The 23,025-nt window shown below is 43.4% G+C and overlaps 1 protein-coding gene across 1 annotated transcript in view; it reads right to left on the reverse strand.

Annotated features, from left to right (window-relative positions):
* CSNK2A2 (casein kinase 2 alpha 2) overlaps positions 1-23,025 on the reverse strand; it is a 35,167-nt gene that overhangs the window by 9,633 nt on the left and 2,509 nt on the right. The window contains exons 2-6 of the mRNA XM_006752880.2: positions 13,872-13,973; positions 11,655-11,705; positions 6,161-6,220; positions 998-1,081; positions 110-220 (exon numbers count right to left, since the gene is read on the reverse strand). Of these exons, the coding sequence (XP_006752943.2) occupies positions 110-220; positions 998-1,081; positions 6,161-6,220; positions 11,655-11,705; positions 13,872-13,973 (408 nt within the window). The remainder of the gene's footprint in view (positions 1-109; positions 221-997; positions 1,082-6,160; positions 6,221-11,654; positions 11,706-13,871; positions 13,974-23,025) is intronic.

Raw genomic sequence — 23,025 nt, forward strand, 5'->3', positions numbered from 1 at the left:
AAATCAATAAAAATATATTTTAAACAACAACAAAAAAACAAAACAGGAAAGAGGAAAAGCCCTTAAGGAAACACAAGGAGAGCCCAGGGCGCTCCGCTAACCGCTTTACCTGGTAGTCCACAAGGAGCTCTGGTCCCTTGAAGTACCTGGAGGCCACGCGGACATTGTACTCCTGAGCAGGATGGTAGAACTCTGCCAGACCCCAGTCTATCAGTCGCAGCTACAAACACGACAGAAATACAACATGTGAAAGGAGCGTTTCTAGATGCCTGTGCCTTAGTACAGGGCCACACCACAGGAAATGGTAATTATTTGGCCGTATGAAAAAATGTTAGCAAGTGCACTGGCAAAAAAAATTATACTTTCAGTAACTGCATAAGAGGTCATTTCTGAACATGGCACTCAGAATCGTATTTGCTTTTTCTTCTTTAAAACTTAAATTATCCTGGCTTATTCTCTTGAGATCAATACAGCTTAAGCTTCTCTCTGGCTCCATACAACCTGTATGTGCAGCACATCCCCCATCATCAACAGCTTTCATTATAAGCTGTAGTTGTAACAGCAAGGGTGGGGGTACATGCCCCATTCCAGGATTGAGGCACTGCTCTAGCTTCTCATTATCTACTAGGTGAGTCATTTATTCAACAATCAGGGACGACCAGCATTGGGCATTGAAACTAAGAGGGATCGATTATATTTCTAAGGCCAGGCAGATTGGTCTGAGGGTTCATTAAGCAGCAGAAACCATCAGCAGCAGTTTCTTTCTTGAGGCTCCCTAGAAAACCATGACGACAATAAACAAGTGAGTACAGTCAGGCTCGGCTACGTTCCTTGTGTACTACACGTATGTGAGTAGGAACCCGCACCGGGAGACTGGGAAATAACAGTATCACCCGTCTGCCAATAGCACGGGTCTCCAGAAACCACCTAAGTCCTGGCCAGGGGTTGGTCTACACCTTCCAATGGAAGGCTGGCGGCTGCCTAGCTGGTATGGTACCTTTTTCTGTTGGTGATCTATCATGACATTGTGAGGTTTCACATCCCTGTGCATGATTCCCTTGCTGTGGCAGTAATCCAGAGCCTATTAGGTAAGAAAGCACAGAGAAAGGTAAGCAAACCCTCTACCACCCCCACATGGCAATCATATTCGCATTTGCTTGACAGCTTGACTTGGATAGTCTCCCCAGGGGCAGCTTACTGTCTGTAACAGAAGAGAAGAAACAGGCCTCAGGAGGCAGCCCTTGCTCTCTGCAAACCACGCTGGCAGCTGGGAGAGGGCTCAGGAGGCGACGTCAAGGCTTTGATGGCGGTTTCTTAAAATGGGGGAAATGAGCCCTGGCCAGTCTGACTCGGTGGTAAGAGTATCAACCTGTGCACTGAAGGGTCAAAGGTTCAATTCCTGCATGTACCTGGATTGCAGGTTCCATGTCTCTCTCTCTCTCTTTCTCTCTCTCTCTCTCCTTCCCCACCACACTAAAAATCAATGGGAAAAATACCCTCGAGTGAGGATTAACAAACAAACATACAAAAACTCCTCTCCTACTTGCAGCTAGCCACCTGGGTTTAGAAATCATACATTAATCTGTTCTGATTTTGTGTGTTTAAAATCAGACCTAGGAACCTCACCGGAGTCACCTCTCATAGAGGTTCAATGACACGCAAGAGTCCACGTGGACATGAAGCACGACACCCAAATATATTTTTCAGCGTGGCTTGTTTTTTAGGTGCCTTATGGGGGTTTTCTAGGTTAACACACATTCTAATATTAGTATTACCCTTAAAAGCAACCCCTGAGCCAGTTGGTCTTTAAGAATTGATTATAGCCCGGCAGGTGTGGCTCAGTGGTTGAGCGTCAACCTATGAATCAGGTCATGGTTTGATTCCCCGTCAGGGCACATGCCCAGGTTGCGGTCATGACCCCCAGTGGGGGTGTGCAGGAGGCAGCTGATCAATGATTCTCTCATCAGTGATGTTTCTCTCTCTCTCTCCCTTTCCCTTCCTCTCAAGCTTGCCTTCACTCAATCCCCTCCCCTCTGCCCTCTGCTCCTCCTCCCATGCTCTGTTCCCAACCACTAATCTGCTATCTGTTGCTATGATCTATCTGCCCTTTAGACATTCATAAAACAATACAATATACAGTACTCCATCTTCATTCACTTAGATGTTTCTGAGATTCACCCATATTGCTTTTCTTCTGGCTGAGCAGTATCCCACTGTGTGACTGTACCAGCTGGTGGACAGTGGGTGGTTCCCACCTTTTGGCTCTTATGAATGTGGTGTTAAGTTCATGTACAAGTCTCTGAGGTGACACAAGCTTTCATTTCTCTTGGGTGGATTCCTAAAGGTGGAAGTGCTGGATTGCATGTAGGTTTTACATTAAACTTTCAATAAATCTGCCCTAGTTGTTTTCCAAAGTAGCTGCACCATTTTACATCACATCCCCATCAGCAACGCATGAGGGTTCCCGTTCCTCTACATCCTCCCACACTCATCCTTGTCCACCTTTTGGTTATGGCCGTTCTAGTAGGTCTGCAGTGGCGTCTCACTGCAGTTTTGATTTCTATTTCCCTCATGAGTGATCAAGTTGAACATCTTTCCTTGTGCTTGTCAGCCTTTATCTTCTTTAGACAAATGTTGACTCAAATCTTTCATCCATTTTTTATTTGGGCTCTTCTTGTTTTATTTATTTAGTTAGTTTCCCCGTGTCCCGGCGCTTGAGGATAGAACCGGCGGACTGGAAACCATTGGCACCGGAGACATGCTGCCAAGGGGGCAGGAGCCCCTACCCTCTGCCTCCATATATTACGGGGACTGGGACTACATGCCAGGCCCCGCCAAGAAGAGGAGGGTTGGTTTTTGTTTTAAATTTTAAAAAGAAAAGAAAAGAAAAGTGCTGCCAGGATTAATGTTCTTCCCCTTCCAAGAAAAAAATCACAGTGCTCATATCTGACACTTGCGTGATGGACTCTTATGACTGGAAAAATGGAAAGGGCCTGGTGTCATTCCTGATGGGTGATGGGATGTGTGTTATTTTTCACGCCGCAGTTTGTGAATTGTAAATGCGGTTTCCTACTTGTCGTAACTGGGCAGAAATTTTTTAAAAATTCAATAAAAATACAAATGTTTAAGCAACTAAAAAAAAAAAAGTTTTTGCTCCTGAACCTCCTTTTCTTACACAATATAACTATTTTCATGAATTTCAATAGTAGGCCCTTCAGCTTGTCTTAAAAAGCACCCGAAGCCTGCCTGAGTCCCGTAATATCCTCCTTGACAGCAACCCAGCATCTCAGGGTGCCTACTCTGTGCTTGGCACTGAGGGCTCTTGGCGTTTTCCATGGGACAAGATGAGGACTTCTCAACCTTGGTACTGCTGGCATTTTGGACCAGACAATTCTTTGTTGTGGGGAACTGCCCCGCACACTGTAGGATGTCAGGCGGAATCCCCACTACATACCAGGTTACAATAGCACCCCTCCAACTGTGAAAACCAAAGATAGTGCCAGACTGCCAAATGACCTGGGGACGAAGCGGACCTGACTGAGAACCACTGGCCTAGGCTAGCAAGGGCACTGTACCAGGCATCCTTGTGTGGGAGGGAGGCCAGAAGCCAGGGAATGAGCCCTAGCACCAGCATTCCAGGTATAAACCAATTTCCCTTTCCCTAGACACAAAAGAGTCTACAGTGTCCGATGCTTTTATATGAAGGTCAAAAACAGGGAAAACTAAACGGTGGTGATTGCCCTGGAAAGGTAGCTCACTTGGTTAAAGCATCATCCCAACAGAGCAAGGTTGTGGGCTCCATCCCCGGTAAGGGCACACACAAGAATCAATCAATGAATGCATAAATAGGTGGAACAACAAAAATTGATTTTACCCGCCCCCCTCCTTTCTCTCTTGAAAAATAACTAAAAATAAAAATAAAAACTAAACTATAGTGGTAGAGGTCAGACTATAATCTTCAGCGAAGGGGACACTGAATAGAAGGGGGACAAGAGCGCCGTTATGGGTTTTCCTACCATTCCCCACCAGCCCTGTCCAACAGAACTTCCTGCGATGAAGAAACACTCCATCTCCGCACTGTCCGCACTGTCCAATACGGTAACCACAACCTGCCGAGGCCACTGGGTATGTGGAATGTGAATAACAAAGCTAAGAAGTTTACTTAATTTAAATGCCTACCTGCAGGCCGAAGCCACTATTTTGGATAGCATAGCTCTGTGTAGATTTGGGTAAAGGTTTCACTTAGGTAAAATCCAAAAAAACTGTACACTTAAGATTTAGTCACTTCGTTTATGTAGGTTCTACTTCAATTTGATTTTCTCTTTTGTTTTGTTTTAAAGCAAAGCTGTAGAAAGACTCCCGTGGCCGTGCCCTGAGACAGACCAGGGCTCCTGAGGACAGACCTCCCTGAATCTGAACCAGACCCGACTCTGCGCAACTCGTGAGTCATGAGCAATCATGGCAGCCTTCAACCTGATTCTACATTTTCAACGTTTAAATGTTGCCTCTTCTCCATCCCTGTCCCGCCTCCCCCAGAGAGAACATCTAGTGAGTGCTGGTTCTGTCATCTTGCCTAGTCTTTGCCCAGATGAATTAGGACGCACACCTGGGATGTGAGATTCGCCCGATGAAAGGAAATTCACAAAGGGGAATAATTCTTTTGCCAAGTTTACTAGTCAGACTCCCAGTGGAGCTACTGGCATGCTTTTAAATTCCTTGGGGGGAATTCTTTCAGTTTTAAAATCTGGTCGTTTCTGACCACTCAGCACGAAGGACGTTTTCCCAATTTCATCTGGGGTTCCATGCCCCATCAGCAGAGAGTACGCCCCTACCACCTCGCTGCTGCCTCTGGAAAACGGAGAGGACACCAGACACCGGGCACCGCCCGGGCGAGCAGCTGTGAAGACCTGAGTCACTGGATGTCTTCCCTGCTCTATGGGCCACTGTGCCAGGTTTCAACCTTACCTCTGGGGTGCTGGCCTACCTCAAACTCTTGGTATTTTGTTCAAGCAATGATTCCCAATTCCATCAAAACTCCATCTTGGCATTTTTCAGTAACGCCAACACCTCCGTCACTTCTGTTCTTTCAGAGGTTCTTAATTTGAGATCCTCACCGCTCCCTAAAACTTACACAGGCACTTTTGGAGTGATTTCACTGTTTTCATTAGATTCTTAGTGCTCCATGACACTAAAAAACTTAGGAAACATCGGTCCACTCCATTTCCTAAACCTTTTTAGAATTCTTTACCTAAATGTTTACCTAGACAAACTACAAGAGATCACTTCTCCATCAATCAGTAACACTTGGAAATCTCAGTCTTGGGATTAGTAAGTCTCCTAGAAGGTCCAGCCATCACTCTCCCTGCATGTCAAGGTTAACCAGCCAGGGCTAGAGGCTGGGTTGTCTCCTATAAGAAGGGGATTATAAGAGATGGCAAGAAAGAGATGGCCAGGAATACCTGCTATCCTGGTATGCACGTCCCTCCACAATGTGACCTCAATGCTCTGCCCATCGAGAGGTGGGATCCACTTCCCACCCTTTGAGTCTAGGCTTAGCCGTGACTTGTTCTGGTCAACAATCAGAAACATGACACAGAAGAGTGCGTACATGGCACTTACACTCTCGCTGCTAGACCTGCACAGGAAGGGCCCAGACTAGCCTCCTGGGGGACGAGGCCTCAGCTACTCCAGCTGCCATCCATCCCGGACCACCCTAGACCATCCTGACCAACTGGCCCAGTTAAGTTTTCCCAGACCAAAAGACTCACCCGGCCAACCCACAGAATTATGAGAAATAATAAATTATCTGTAAAAAGTCGCTAAGTTTGGGTGATTTCTTATGCAGTAAAATCAATAGTAAATATTGATTAAGCAGCGAAAGGAAACCCAGGGGCAGTAAGAGCTCTGAAGACGGAGGCTCTAATCTCCGCTACGATGCCCCTGGACTTGGCCATCTCTGTCAGTTCCACTGGAAACTTTCTACGTAAAGATCCCATGATGGAGGCCTCAAGGAAAAAAACACACCCCAAAACAACAAACAAACAAAAGCTCCACGTACTCTGGGTATCAAGAAACATCCTGCTCGTTCTCTGTTCTCTCAAAAACTCCCCCCTTAATGAATAAGCCTGAACAGAACTCACGGTCCACAGATGCCACTTACTTTAAGTAGTTCATACATATAAAACCGGATATCAAAGTCTGTCAGGATCTGGTAAAGTTGCTGAAACAGATTTCAGAAAACAAAGTTACGTTAGTGTCATTACATCTTGTCATCCAAATGTTGGTCATTATTCTCTGTCAACTTTAAGCATGAGTCACTAAAGAATCCCAGAACTTTTTACTCCCTGGCCTGCAACAAATGGGAACACAGACTACAGAGGGTCTAATACTTCAGCCTTCCAAAGAAAGAAGAAAGGAATTCCAGGGAAGAAAACCATTTATTCCAACCTGGATCCTTTAAAAACATGTTTAATGCTCCCTGATTTCAACCCCCACAATCGCACTGTCTTGGAGATGAAGCGGAGTTGTCCAACTGCACGTCAAACAAACCCGCCCCACTGCGGCTGTAGAGCAGTGGTCGACAACCTTCCGGACCTCACAGACCACCAGCGGTCCGCAGACCACTGGTTGGTGACCACTGAGTGTAGACGCAGTTCTGTGGATAGGAGACGGTGAAAAACTGCATCAGCCCATGTGGGAAAACAGTGGCAAGACAGCCTGTTCATGAAAGAAACACGAGGAAACCCAACTGCTACAGCATCTGGAAATGGCGAGACTTAAAAAATCGATACCCTCCACTCCTCCCAAACCAATACCAGGCTGGGAAGAGAACACTTCATAGGCAATATTGATGAGAACTAACTAAATCAATGTTTTAGGGAAAAGAAAAAAGGAGAGGTGGAGTGAAATGTTAAACAACTGATTCACAAATGAACATTTCATGATTGATAATCCAAAGACCCACCCACTGGGAAATTTTTGAAATTTTTCAATTTCTAAAAGGCAGAGTAGTTTTTATGAATCAGGTTCATTAAAACACGAACCCTTGTCAAAACTCTATTACTACTTTTGATCATCAATTCCAAGTAGATCTCAATCCCCATCAGGCCAAGCAGCACTTCCGATGAAATTAATCAGCGCACCGTTATGAAATACCAGAGGCCCAATGCACGAAATTCATGCAAGGGGCTCGGACCTCGCAGCCTTGGCCGGCCCTCCCCCAGCTTCATCCAGAAGGTCATCCAGCTGTTTGGTCTAATTAGCATATTAACTCTTTATTATATAGGATGTTTTGTTTCTCCTTTATTGGAAGACTCAAGCAATAAAGAGAGGAGCTCTTCAGGAACGGAGAACAGTGTCTGTGTAATAAAGGGGGGGTGGGTGGGGAATAAAACTACATATTCACACTTGCTTATATCTGTAAGAATGATGAGATTAATAATAAGTGGCTTCATATATATGGGGGGTGGGGAAGGATGGACAGAGGCACAGGGGAATAAAGCAGATTTTTCCTGCATACCAGTTCATAGTTTAGATATAGGCAAATACATTACCTGTTCAAAACAATTTTTTTTGATTTGCTAAAAATCAAATTTAACAACTTCTAAGAACACCAGGACTTCTTTTTCAAATGTCCCCTTTTAAATCAGAGTGACTCTCCTTCCAGCATAGTAAGGCTATCTGATTTCATCAACCCCAGGCAGCAGCCAGCTCAGGCACCATATGTTACAGTACACATACTGGTGCCCACTGGAGGCTGGCCCGATTGGGCCAAAGCTGCACTCAGGCACAAGGGCACAAACACCTCTGCACCATTTCTCAGGAGATTCAACTGCGTAGCAGCCCAACACTCAAGTTTTTTGTTCTCCCCAGCACACCCCAACCTGTATGTACAAAACCAGGCGAAGATACCATCTCTTTGCGCGTCAGGTCAGCTTCTCCTGTGAGAGTTAAGGAGATCACTCCCAGAGATGATGCCAAGTTGAACCTCAAGTCAATAAATAGGCCATAAAAGGGAAAACAGCATTTACTACCCCTCAGAGGCCTGGGATAGATTATTTCCAGAAATGAATATGGGTTATTTTACTAGCTGGGTGTTATCTGCAGAAGGTGGTATCATGTGGTATCTATATCATACATCTGTGTAAATGAATGTCCTTGGTCTGCCAACACAGCATTCCAACTACTCCATCCAATATCAATTTTATATAGTACAAAAAAACACTAGCTGAATACAGTGCTTAGGCCTAACACATTCTAAGTATTACCATGTATCTTTTATTATCACTTTGACACACATGAAGTGTTATACCTGATGATTTCCAGGAGAAATCGACCAAAACAGTACCTCTACCATAAAATGAAATATCAAAGGAAAAAATTAATAAGGCCCTAAAAGATCTGAACTAAATTACCAAGCTTGATATAAAAACTGACCAGGTACTAAAGTCACAAGCATCAATCATCAAAAAATTCCAAATAAACATTATATGGATCAGGTTCTCTGGACACAGTGCAATCAAATTAGGAACTGATAATAAAATAATTTTTTTTACAAGTGGGTTCTGGATCATACGCTCACAACCATACAGCTGAAAAGGACATTCCCAGGACAGTAATCGCTGGGACACCTTTTAGTATGGACTCTATGCTGTCTATTAGGTGGCATGACTGCATAAATGTTAAATTTCCTAAGTGCACTGTGGTCATGTAGGAAAATATCCTCCACCCAGTGCTAGCATATTGAGGAGTGAAGTAACGCAATGTCTGCAACTTACTTTAAGATGACTCCAGCAAAAAGACAGAGATAAAGAGGGGAGTGTGTGCGTGTGTGGGGGAGGGTGGAGAGAAATAACTGCAAATGTGACAAAACATTAACTGGTAAATCTAGACGAGTAACATAAGGGCACTGACTGTGCTACTCTTTCTAATTCTCAGTGGGTCTAAAAATGTTCAAAGTAAAGTGTGGAGAGAAAAACCCAAATCCACAAGATGGGACTTTGTATTTCTGCTTTGAAAATGATACAGAAGTGAGTTCCATAACCATGAAATGTAGCGAAAATAGTGCTTGGGGTTTACAGACTTCAGGAAAGATAGAGCCCGGGCGGCGTGGCTCAATGGTTGAGCACTGACCCATGAACCAAGAGGTCACCAGTTCAATTCCTGGTCAGGGCACATGCCTGGGTTGTGGGCTCCATCCCCAGCAGGAGGCAGCTGATCAAGGTTGATGTTTCTCTCTACGCTCATGTTTCTGTCTCTCCCTTTTGCTTCCCTTCTTTCTAAAATCAATAAACACATATTAAAAAAAACAAAAACATACACACAAAAACTCCATGACATTTCAGATTCATGTATGAGCATAGAAACTCACCCAAAAAAAGAATTTGAAAAACAGAGAAAAGGCATGAAGAAAACATAATGGGGGGGGAAAGACACGTTTTCTCAGCGAGAAAATAGAAGATATTACATAAAACATAAAAGAACAGGATACTATTTTAAAAGGTCCAGGGAACAAAACAGAGCTCTACGATAGGAAGTCTAACATCCAATGAGTTTGAGAAAGTGAGAACAAAGAAGGGAAGAAAATCAAAGAACATGAAAAACTTTTCTGAAACAGAAGGACACGAGTTTCTACATTGAAACACCCAGTCAGTATCCAGAACGAAGGATGAAAGCGACCCATATAACAGCATGTCACGGGGCAGCCTCAGAGCCTGGGCAGGAAGGGAGACCCCGCAGGCTTCCAGAGAGAAACAAGAGACAATCACAGACGATGAAACCACAATGGCTTCAGTGGTAAGAGCAGAACAATCTCTTCAAAAGGCTGAGGAAATTATTAATTACAACCTAGAATTCTATACTGTGGAAAATGTTAGTTGGGAGGATAAAATAAAGATGTTTTCAGATATGCAAGCCCCTAAAAACATTAAAATCCCATGATCCTTTTTGAAAAAGCTCCTAGACAATGTATGCCATCCAAACATCCCCTTTGTAAGAAGTCAGATTTCTCTAGGGAAGTAAACACTGACCTTCTGCCAGTTGTCAAATCCACCTGGCAATTCAAGAAACACAAATGCTGAAGTGAAATTTTACATGTGGCTGGACAGCTGGTAAGAACTCATTAGGAAGCAGAGGCATTTAAAACTAAGGGATTTTAATATGAAGCTCCATGAAGATTGGCTTTGAAATGTTTGCATTAGAGAGATGTTTGGCTTCATGAAAACCTGTTTATTTCTTCAGAAACAGAAACACACACACACACACACACACACACACACACACACACACCTTGATAAACCGGGGTCACTCATAGCAAATTAATGAAAAAAATGTATTCCGCACTTGTTAGAGTTCACTACTGGAGTCACAAGGAAACTTGTTACATATGAGGAATGCAACACTATATAAAACTTGCTTATTGTTTTATAAGTGCTTATTGTTCACTAACTTTAGAGTGATTACCTAAGAAAAATTAAATGCGAGGGTAAGGTTCTTTTATTTTCACCCAAAAGCATCACTCCTGACAGCATATTTCACTGCTGATTTGATGTCCCTAACTTCCATCCCAACAAAACCACAAGCCTTTTATTCACTGGCAGAGTTGTAATCACCAAAAAATCTCTAAATGCCCCTAAAATCAACACCACTTTTGATTTTTAAAAACTTTCTCTTCTCATACTGATTTTCATATTGTGCTCTACCATGTCCAGCATGCCTGGCCCCCAAACCTTGACATGAGTTAAGGTTGCGGTGTTTGAAAAACACTAAAAACAAATTCATGAAAAACCGGCTTAATACTCTGCTTTTGAAGAACACATCATAGTCTAAATTAATATTAACATAAGAACTCTATGAGGCTGCCTGGCACAGATGCCCCAGGAGCCCCTGAGGTGTCTGGGAGCACCCCGGCCTGAATGGACCCAGGGGGTAGGGACTGCTGCACCCCTCCCCTGCATGCGCGCCCCCCCACCCCAAGGCAAAGGCTGGGGCTTTAGCGCTTCCTGCTGGTGAACTGGGGGGCCAGGCGCTCAAGTCCAGGAGAGGGAAAATGAGTATCTTTTTAAATGCCTACAGATGGTGCATGTTCTCTCCAGAGATGCTTCCAGTTAAAGAAATAATTTAAGAGTCGGGTATCTTAATAAAATATGCAAATGCAAATGCAAAAAGAAAGAAAGAAAAAGAAAGAAGAAAAGAAACGTAAATAACCAGGGCAGGGCTTTTCTGCACCATCTGCTCTGTATACAGTGCGCATGAACACACACCACCTGAGAGTCTCAATCCAATGTATTGCTTCTATTCACGAGCCCTGCATCCACTCATCACTTCCTATCAGCAATGTAAGTAAGATTCCTAAGAAAATCAAAGGTAACATCTACCTAAAGCTGTCGTCTCAAAGAGGAGTGGAAGCATTAGCTTAGACCCAGCCCAGCAGCTGTTCCCTGAGCAAGCGAGGCAAAGGGCGATGAGTAACTACACCAAATGCAGGAGCTCTAACCACTGTCTGCCTCCTGGATCATGCCAGAAGGAATCCAATGTGTGATTTCCTGCTCTCACCAATGGCCTTTCTGCCCTCGTGTTCCAGAGTATCAGCAGTACTTACTGCCATCACCCACCCCCAGAGCCCCCGCAAGCAGAAAGAAAAAGTACATACGTACCTTAAAATCTGTATTATTGATATATTCAAATACCAAAGCTGGTGTCTTTGACTGCAAGAAAAAAATATAAATTATTAAATATTCAAACCATAAATGTAGTTTCTTCTGTCGTACAGCCCATCCTCAAATCCCACTTAGATGAAAAGGACTCACCACCCAGGGAGAGACTAGCAAGAAAGTATCCTCTTGAAATTTTATGCCTGGAATTTGCTTCAAAGTAACAGGATGGTGGGCAATGGGAGGGTGGGGGAGTGGGTGGGGTACGGACGAAACAAAGTTGGCCAGGAGCTGACTTAGTGCTAAAACGGAGTGCTGTGCGCAGGCAGGTTCATGATATTACTCACTTTACTTTTGTAAATGGTTGGAATTTTTCATAATAAAGTTCTGTTTGTTTCTTTGTTTTTGTTTTTAAAAGGGGTATATTCTCTGACCAACCTGTCCACTGGGCCTGGCACATTATGCAAAGATTTATACTCTTGAGGTTTCAGTTTGCCAACTACGAAAGGAGCGACATGTTTTCATCTTGGTTTAGTGAGCCAGGCATATTTTATAGAATTATCATAGGTCTTGGGGCTCTAGCACAGGTCTTTTCAGGATCCGAAAGGAAATTATCTATAATTATCAGTAAGCCACAATGTGAAATTACTTCCTCAAGTATTTTTAAAGCACTATAATCTTTGATGCAATGAATACAAAATAGTCAATATTTCCTTGTTGTAAACAGATTTTCAAATGTCTAGTTTACTTAAATGAGGTAAAATAATGTGAATTGGCAGTAATAAGCTTTCAAAATAGGGAGAAAAGCAGGGGCTTAAGAGCATTATAGAAAGAAACAATCATCCGAGAAATCTTTCCAGCAGGAAGTTTTGCCGAAGGAAGCAGATGAAAGTTACCTAGGCGACAGGCCACAGTGCACCCACACAGGCCTTTGCCAGGATGAGCGGCAGTTCCGGCCAAAGGGTCCCCACCAGCCCACGCTGAGGGCTTCACCACCAGACCTCTCTACAGGTGGGGGGGAAGATTCCCTGGTTGTTTCGTCCACTTCAGTTACTGGTTACGTATGTGTAAAACACACACACACACACACACAGTGAGACAGCTATCACCAAGCTCCGTGTCACTGCAGAATCAATCTGAGCTGATCAGACGGGGATATATTTGTGCCAATTAGATGGGGTCTAGAATATGACCACCCTTCTCAGTCTTTTCACAGGGACCAAAGTAAAAAACTTTCCTTATTCTTCAGGTCAGCAGCCCTGTGTAATTTTGGGCAAATTACTTAACCTCTGTAGACTTCAGTTTTCTTATCTGCACAGTGTGACAATGCAGACAACAGCACCTACCCCCACCAGACTGCTGTGAGGATTACAGGATGAGATAGTTAAACACGCAGAACAGTGCTGGCACACACACGTTAGCTACCACATTACTGTGAGGATGTCTTTAGCCGGTAGAAGCAAAGACAATAAACACAAGCTATCATGGGAGAGCGGACATATTTGAGGTACAGCAGGTGAAGAACAGAAATGGGATGAGAAGCGATACCAAAAAAGCCTTCATCATAAACACTTAAGGTTAAGTCATTCCCGGGAAGAGACAAAAAAGTAAACAGCTCTACTAAAATGGCTCAAAATTAAGCATTTTAACAAAAACATTTCAGATGTTTCTGGATATACAATGTGGCCCCTAAGAGCGGATGCTGAATTCAAGACCAGCATGAGAACCAGCAAGCTCGCCTCCTCGAAGGTCAATGGGCCCGGGACCTGCTCGGCTCTCTACGCCAGGTGTCCAAGTGGAGATTCTCAGTTCTTCCTTCTGTGACCCCAGATTTTCAACAGAAGGTAAAATAATGCTGATTGGTAGGAATAAGCTTCAAAACTGGGAGAAAAGCAGGGTCTTAAAGGAGACAGTCAGCAAACATCTGTAAGCTGAATCAGGAGAATGAGGTAATATACCTGGGCAGGGACGTGCCTATCGAATAGACAGGGTAGGTTCTATGGAAGTGGTGGTGGCTATTTGCACATTGGGCCACCATGACTTTTTTTCTGGTTTTCAAAATCATTCAGTAGAAAAGACAAACATGATCATCCTCACTATATAATATTTCTCAGTATTTTAGGTTCTCTCTCTCTCTCTCTCACACACACACACACACACACACACACACACACACTCTCTCTCTCCCTCCCGCACCCCCCGCCACCATCAGGCACCTACCACAGGGTCCTTCACAGTGTCAATCAGCTTAATGATATTTGTTCCACCACGAAGGTTCTCCAGAATCTTAACCTCTCGTTTTATCTTCTTTTTCTTCACTGGCTTAAATACATAAGAGTAATCAGAAGTAAGACTCCCTTGAAAATTATTAGAACTTTAAAACGACATTAGCTAATCAAATGGATAGTGCACTATCTTGTACACTGGGTTATGTTCAAAAGCACGTCTAAATAGAAGAGAAGCCGAAACCGGTTTGGCTCAGTGGAGAGAGCGTCGGCCTGCGGACTGAAAGGTCCCGGGTTCGATTCCGGTCAAGGGCATGTGCCTGGGTTGCGGGCACATCCCCAGCGGGAGATGTGCAGGAGGCAGCTGGTCGATGTTTCTCTCTCATCGATGTTTCTGACTCTCTGTCTCTCTCCCTTCCTCTCTGTGAAAAATCAATAAAATATATTTAAAAAAAAAAATAGAAGAGAAAAAAATGGAGATAAAATGGATCTGCTCATAAGAGCTTATAGGATTAAGTTAAACAATTTACAGACTTATAGCTTATGTCAAATCTTTAAGTAGGGCACTTAAATTTTTGAACACCATGTCATACTTTAAAAATAAAATGCTTACTGGGTTAACTGCCAAGTGGAAAATGTTATAGCTCTGAACAGCTGTATATCATGCACCCACAAATGGAAAAACTTAAACAAAATGGTGAGACACCTGCTCTTCCAATGAGTTACATGTAATTTTGTCTTTCAGGAGCGAAGACCAGTTCACTGACATCAAGTTACAAACTTGTTTCCCAGCTGCTGGCTCCCATTTCCTGTCGCCACTCCCATTTCCTTAATATCTAGGATCTGAAATCAGCAGAGCCAGTAAAAATCCCCACCAGACCCCATTCCCAAAGAGAGAGATGATGGATCGCCAACAGGAGAAAGCTGATCTGATGCAGCAGTGATTGAAAACCTCTGCTACTGCTAATCTTTCAATCTGCCCAACAGGAAAGTTTCAAGACTTTAATCAGAAATACTGGCATTAAAAAAAAAAAAAAAAAGAAATACTGGCATTGCACGTTACTTATTTTTTCTTTTTAATATATTTTTTTATTGATTTCAGAGAGGAAGGGAGATGAATAGAAACATCGATGAGAGAGAATCATTGATTGGCTGTCTCCTGCACGCCCCCTACTGGGGGGAATCAAGCCCACAACCCGGGCATGTGCCCTTGGCTGGAATCGAACCTGGGACCCTTCAGTCCGCAGGCCGACGCTCTGTCCACTGAGCCAAACAGGCTGGAGCACACATGTTGCGTCTTATCTTACGGGGGCTAAAGAGTTTGAAGAAGGAAAATGAGCATATCACAATCAACAGTGTTTTATAAAGCACTTCGCACAGCACTGGCACACAGTAAGCACCCAATAAATGCCAGCTTTATTATTTTCAAATTTGTAGTTAGTAATAAGTCATATTTCATCTTCACAAAAGTCCCATGTCGTAGATTCAGCCAAGCTGAGCTAGTTGCCCAAGGGTCACACGGCTAATAGTGAAGAGTGGGGGCAGGAATCCCATCTAGACAGTCTGACTGCAGGTCTCACTGGAAGCCACTGTGCTTTCGTGTCCCTAGTGTGGCTCCGTAACTAACGTACCTAAGGAAAAGGGGCATTCCACCTGAGACGCTGGTACAACAGCACAGGCAGAGGCCAGTGGATCTGCCATGAAACAAGATATAAAAAGCCCGTGTGAGTGTGTGTGTGTGCGCGCGTTGGTGGTGGAGGGGGAGGATATAACATGATACACGTCAGAGAAACCTCCATCTATTGTTGGTCACTAAGCTACAGCTTTGAACCAAACAGAGAGGGAGCAGATTATGAAACACGGAGCATCTGCCACACCTATAAACGCAGTGCTCAACTGAGAGACTGGATCTCGCTGCATCCTTCCATGGCAGCTGCCAGCGATCATGCCCACTCCACTCTGCCAGGCTTCCCAGCAGATCTGGCTACGGTGTCCCTTCCCCATCTCAACTTAGCCACCTCAGTCCTTATTCCCAGTTTCATAATTAGGGAGGCTCAATACTTTGGGAAAATGAAGCATTCAAACTTGAAGCCACAGAAGGACATTCTACACAATAAGTAGTCTGAACAACTGTTCGACTAAAGAGATAAGACAACTGAATGAATACAACACATGATGTGGGATTTTCTTTTATATAAAGAACATTATAAAGACAACTGACAAATGTGAATGGGGACTACAGTTTCGCTAACAGCATCATACCAATGCTAATTTCTGATTTTTGATCCTGGCACTGTGGGTTATGTAAGAAGTTGTCCTTGATTTTAGGAAATACACACCAAAGGAGGGATGACTGCAATTTACTCTCAAGCACTTTTAAAAAATAAGTAAAATAAGTATATATACACACACACAGATGTGTGCGTGCGTGTGTGTGTGTGTGTGTGTGAGAGAGAGAGAGAAGGAGAGAACAGGAGAGAAGAATAAAGCAAATGTTAACATTTGAGAAATCTGGGTGAAAGATATATAGGAATTCTTACAACTCTTCTGCAGGTCTGAAATTATGTCAAAAAGTTTAAAGAAAACTAAAGGCTGGTTATCATTATCTATAAATTCTGCCAATGCTACCAGTATAGTCAATGTAAAAAAAAAATCTAGTTTTATTATCCACTTTAGGACAGCAATTACAGATCTGTGGGAGTGGTAACAGGAAAACAATAGACAAACAAAAAAACAACAGCCCTGGCTGGTGGCTCAGTTGGTTGGAGTGCTGTGCCGTACACAAAAGGTTACGGGTTCGATTCCTGGTCAAGGCACATATGGGAGGCAACGGATCAATATTTCTCTCTCACACTGATATTTCTCTCTCTCGCTCTCTAAAATCACTAACAACATATCCTCAGGTGAGGATCAAAGATAACAATAAAAAAATCAACCACCGCCAGAAGCCTGTATACACCAAAAGCCCTCCTTTTCTACCAGTGGACTGTACAGGGGTAACCCATTAAAAGAGTTGCTTTTATCACGGTGCCACATATAAAACTTTGCTTGGCTCTCCTGTTATTCAGCAACAGGTCAGACAGGCGCCTTGTTCCTGGGCAAGATGAAGATATCTTTCATTATGTCTAAAGGTAACTTACAGAGCACACAAACATATTTCGCCGCTCAAACGTCACCTGTCTAACAACTTCCCAAACAAGAGATTGGGGACAGCAGGGCGGAGTCACGCAACAGCTGGAGTCCTAGCATACTGACGAGAGACCAAGGGATTGCGAAAGGCAGTGACCTACAGCCCAGGACATGCCCTCCAGAGCACGGGCACCTTTTCTCCACGGGAACAGACCCCAGGTAACTCCCTTTAGCCTCAGCAGGGTCCCCGGAACCTGGGAGATCCTTCAGAAGCTACAAAGCCAATGAGCTCTCAGGGAGCGAAAGTGATCCCTTTAATTCTACAAATAGAAGTAGAGAGAAAAAAGAGAGGATTTACAAGGGGGGGACCCTCACACCCTAAGGAAAACAGATCATGAATTTACAGGAACGAGGATGCTCTGACTCTCTAGACCGGTGTTTGCACTCATTCACCATCAGTCACGGCCAGCGGAGAGAATACATACATTTCCATGACAATCTCATCATTTCATCTCGCAGGCTAGAAAAAGTCTCTCCCAACTAAGGTTCATTTCTTACAAGTCCGAGATTATGTGTTTAAAAGATTCTAACTGAATCAGCTTAGCCATTTTCCAATCAACAAAAATTTGTTTTTTACTCAAAATCTAGTAGAGAAAATGGCACATAGCTTTTAAAAAGAAATAAAGTATTAAATCAAGTTTCAAAATAAATGAATTTTGGCACACACCTAGAGAGAATATTTAATGGAAAAACTCATTTAAAATTTTCTATACATAAGCTCTGAAAAGGAAGGGAGGGAGGGAGGGAGGGAGGGAAACGGAAAGCAAGCACCTCTGCTGAGGTTGGGTATACTGATTTCTCCTCTGAGACTCAATACGGAGGGAGGAAGGAAGGAAGGAAGGAAGGAAGGAAGGAAGGAAGGAAGGAAGGAAGGGCCTTTTCAGGTTTCTGCCCACACAGTGGAGTCCCAACTATTTAGAACCTTGTTGGATGTAATCCAAGACTAAGGTACTTTTTCTCTATTCTTATGTGCCAACACTTCCAAATCTTAAAACAAAAGACAAGTTTAGTAATGGCATACTTAGAAACACAAAAGTTGACAGTTAGTAATCTCTCCTATTTAGTTACTCAGAGCTACTTTTAAAAAAGCCAGGCCCTAGCTGGTTTGTTTCAGTGGACAGAGCATTGGCCTTTGGACTGAAGGGTCCTGGGTTCCATTCTGGTCTAGGGCACATGCTCGGGTTGTGGGCTTGATCGCCAGAAGGGGCATGCAGGAAGCAGATGATCGATTCTTTCTCATCACTGATGTTTCTATCCTCCCTGCCTCTCTAAAAATATTTTTTTTAAAAAAAGCCAGATCTGAGAATGATTTCAATTATTAGCATTTAATTATGATTGAACTAGAGGCCCGGTGCACAAAATTCGTGCAGGGGGGGGGGGTGCGCGGGCACCAGCAGTCCCCTCAGTCCGGCCCACGCCCTCTTGCGGTCTGGGAGCCCTTGGGAATGTCCAACTGAAGGTTTAGGCCCACTCCCCACAGCAGTTGGACATCCTTAGCACTACTGTGGAGGGGGGAGAGGTTCCCACCACTGCTGCTGCTGCACTTGCCAGCCATGAGCCCAGCTTCTGGCTGAGTGGCACTCCCCCTGTGGGAGCGCACTGCCCCCTGGTGGTCAGTGCACATCATAGCAGCTGGTCGTTCTGCCATTCAGTCAATTTGCATATTAGCCTTTTATTATATAGGATATGTAAACTAACATCTACCATCAAAGGTATAAGAATAAATCCCAGCAAATACTAACAGGCAAAGTTCCATTTTAACTTCTTTACATCTCAAATTAAGTGATAATTCAAGACAGACAGGACCACAGCTCAGAACTTTCAAATCTGGATTTACTTTTATTCCATTACCAAAGCCACGATTGCCCCACTAAGTTACAGATTTCATCATCTGCAATAAATAATTACAAAGAACACTGGCTGCCAGGAATGCAGGACAAAGTAAGGAAGAAAGTTCAGCCTGGATGGTGGCATTTACTTCACCTTGGTAGCATCTCTAAAATCTACCGGAATTGACTTAAATGTAAACACTATCTGAGGAATGTTATTTCTTCACAGCAACTTTCCCCCTAATCTTTCAAGTCTCATCTTTCCAATTACATTATCAGCTCCTTGAAGGTAACTGTTTATTCTCAGGATTTAAATTTTTTTTAATTTAAAAAAGTGATGCATACAGCAGGCCTTTTGAATCTCATCACGAGAATGGTAGTCCTTTCTACTACTGGTTCTGTCCCCTAAAAACATTCACTCGCCCCAACTGGCATATTGTTATTATTTGTATTGCTTTATTAAGTGCCAGGCACTGTGTTAAGCACATTTTAATCAACATTTAATAGTACTGCCCTAGCCAGTTTGGCAGTGGATAGAGCATTGGCCTGTGGACTGAGGGGTCCTGAGTTTGATTCCAGTCAAGGACACATACCTCGGTTGCAGGCTCCCCGCCCTGGTTGGGGCATGCGGGAGGCAATCAATTGATGTGTCTCTCTCTGTCTCTCCCTCTCCTTTCCACTTTTTCTAAAAATCAATGGAAAAAATATCCTCAGGTGAGGATTAAAAAAAAACCCCACAAACATTTAATAGTCCTCTGAGAAGAGTATTTTTAACACAGAGGCACAGAGTTTAAATAACTGCTCAAGAACACAGAGCTTCTACGTTTTGGCATTAACATCTGAATCCAGGCAGCTTGTTTCCCAACCCTCTGTCAGGAAAGAAAACGACTTTGTAGATTACTAAACACTATCCTCCATACCTGCCCATTTATCTAGATCTCATTTGATTCTCCCAACAGCCCTGTGAGTTAAACAAGAAAGGCATACCCATTTTACAGATGAGAAAAAAGTCAAGGGGGTATAAGTTAAGCTGCTTCTAGAACCCGTCTTCTGCCCTCCATTTTTAGCACTTCTCACACTATACCACCCTGATTTTGAGGCAGCAGATCCTAAAAGTAGACTCTAGAGCAGCGAAGGCGAACCTTTTGAGCTCGGCGTGTCAGCATTTTGAAAAACCTCTAACTTAACTCTGGTGCCGTGTCACATATAGAAATTTTTTGATATTTTCAACCATAGTAAAGTAAAGACTTATATTTTTGATATTTATTTTATATATTTAAATGCCATTTAACAAAGAAAAATCAACCAAAAAAATGAGTTTGCGTGTCACCTCTGACACGTGTGTCATAGGTTCGCCATCACTGCTCTAGAGACTAGTCATCTGGAGCCATGCTCTACACATAAAAATGGGTATCAAGATATATCAAGATACTATTTTCACACATGGTTTACTCTCCAAAAAAATCTAATATATTAAAGGAATAAACCACCAACTGAAAAATGGCAAGTGGTCATGAGACTTGGAGGAACTGTATGGATTTAAAAATGTAAAAACACTGGCCTGAGGCTTCAAACCAAGAAAGTAAAGGAACATTTCACTTGTGCATTAAACGTGCTGCTGAGGATCCAAATCATCACCCCATCTGTAACCACACTTCACTCAGCAGCCACCAAAGTCAAGTATTTCCTTTCGGAAGAGTACCCCAAAAATCTCCAGCAACAAGTGCTCTGACTTCTAGTGAGTGTGCGTCAGTCCTCCCAGCACATCAAGAAGCCGAGTATCCGCCAATGTCCTAACTGTGCCCGTCTCCCAGGAGGGGAACAGAGTCTTAAACCTATCAGCGCCCCCTCCTGACCACCCGACCCTACGCACACAGCATGTTCTCTCTGGGTCTTGCTTTTAAAAATATGTACAGCTCTTAACTCCTAATTACGAAGTCGTTCCATTTAAAGGGTCCCCAGGACCCCGAGAAGGGCTAAAATGCACACAAGTGGTGTTCACAAAATGCTAAAAGTTGTCCAAAATGGACAAATGCTTTTCTCTCGGTGTACTCCTTCCTAAGAAGCACTTCAAAGGAAGTGAAAAATGGATTTTTCAGAATCAGAAGATGGAATTTCAGGCACTAAAGTGGCTTTCTGCCCTGCTATGGGAACCCTTACGATCTCGGACCCCCATTTCTCCTCAAAACGATTTCTATCAAAAAAGATATAACCAGCCCTGGCCGGGTAGCTGAGCTGGTTAGAGCATCATCTTGATACACCAAGGTTGTGGATTCTATCCCCAGTCAGAGCACACATAAGAATCAACCAATAAATGCATACATAAGTGGAACAACAAATCAATGCTTCTCTCTTTCTTTAAAAAAAAAAAGTGTATATGCCTCAGAATTTCACTTTAGGATAGACGATAAAATTGTGCTCACCAAATTTTTTTTTTTTTTTTTGAGAGTGAGGAAGAGAGAGGGAGAGAGAAAAACATCAATGTGAGAGTGAAACACTGATCAACTGGGAAATGAACCAGAAACCCTTTGGTTCACTGGACAACGTCCCACTAACTGAGCCACAATGGCCAGGGCTGCTCACCAATTTCTAAGTTCCTAAAGCCTCTTAATAACCAATTTGTTTAGATCAATAAAACACTTAGAAATCTACTACTGATGCAAATTAAACGATATAAAATTCCTGTGGGCATTCATCATCCAGCCATTCTCATATACTGCAGGTAAAATATACTAGGCCTACATGAAGAGGAAGCTTTCTCTAGATTCCTCCCAATTATGAGCAGCTGGTACTCTGTTAGGACCTAATTCCCCATAACCAAACACAACAATAGTAGTTATTAGTCAAAACTTCAACTTCTTGCCCAAGCCAGTTTGGTCCAGTGAATAGAGTGTCGGCCTGTGGACCAAAGGGTCCTGGGTTCGATTCTGGTCAAGGGCACATATGTCGGATGCAGGCCCCTCCCCAGCCCATGCCCTGGTGGGCGCGTGCAGGAGGCAACCAATCGATGTGTTTCTCTCACATTGATATTTGTCTTTCCTTCTCCCTTCCACGCTCTCTGAAAATCAATGGAAAAATATCCTCGGGTGAAGATCAAAAAAATTTTTTCCCCATTTCTCTGAGTAGAGGAGCACAACTTTGGATAAATGCACTACTCTTAAAAAATATATATTTTTTAAAGTCTACTCTAATCCAGCCTGTCAGAACAATGAGAAAACCACAGTAACACCGTCAGTAGTTTCTCACCCTATCCTTCGAATAAAAATCCGGATAGAAAGGCCACAGCGCTTTGAAAAACATTGAAGAAGTGAACGAAGTTTTCACCAGAGGAAGCGAGGCGGTTTCTGCCGCTCCCTGAAAAGAACGTGCATCGAGAAGAAACAATACTTCACTAACTAGGGCTACCAGGGGCCTCCCGAACACTGGGATTACAATGCTCAAACGGGCAGTAAGAGACAGGAAGAAATCGGAAACAGGAGTTCTGGCTAAGGGTCAGTTCAACATAGTGATGTTAGAGGAGTTCTTGTGCTTCGGTTTCTCTCCGTAAAAATAAGCTTCGGCTTCCATGTTGGGCTCCCTAAACAATGTATCGTGCAAATCCTCCCAACAGGGGACAACCATCAGCCACTGACCCCATCAAGCCCTCTAAAAGGGTGACTGAAGGGGAACCTAGATGAACATATACTTATGCATACATGTGAATGCTGTTCCTTCAAAAACAAAAAACGCAAGAAGTTGCACTCATTTGAAAAATGCTGCCCTCACTCAAAAGTTTAGACCAGGGGTCCTCAAACTACGGCCCGAGGGCCACATGCAAATACAAATATTGTATTTGCTCCTGTGTTGTTTTTTTACTTCAAAATAAGATAGGTGCAGTGTGCATAGGAATTTGTTCATAGTTTTTTTTTTAAACTATAGTCCGGCCCTCCAACGGTCTGAGGGACAGTAAACTGGCCCCGTTTTAAAAGTTTGAGGACCCCTGATTTAGACGTTGGCCGGCCGGAGTGGCTCAATGGTTGAGCGTCGACCTATGAACCAGAAGGTTACAGTTCAATTCCTGATCAGGGCATGTGCCTGGGTTGTAGGCTAGATTCCCTGTGTGGGGCATGCAGGAGGCGGCCAATCAATGTT

This window comes from Myotis davidii, unplaced genomic scaffold, assembly GCF_000327345.1.
Source record: "Myotis davidii unplaced genomic scaffold, ASM32734v1 scaffold590, whole genome shotgun sequence".
NCBI lineage: Eukaryota > Metazoa > Chordata > Mammalia > Chiroptera > Vespertilionidae > Myotis > Myotis davidii.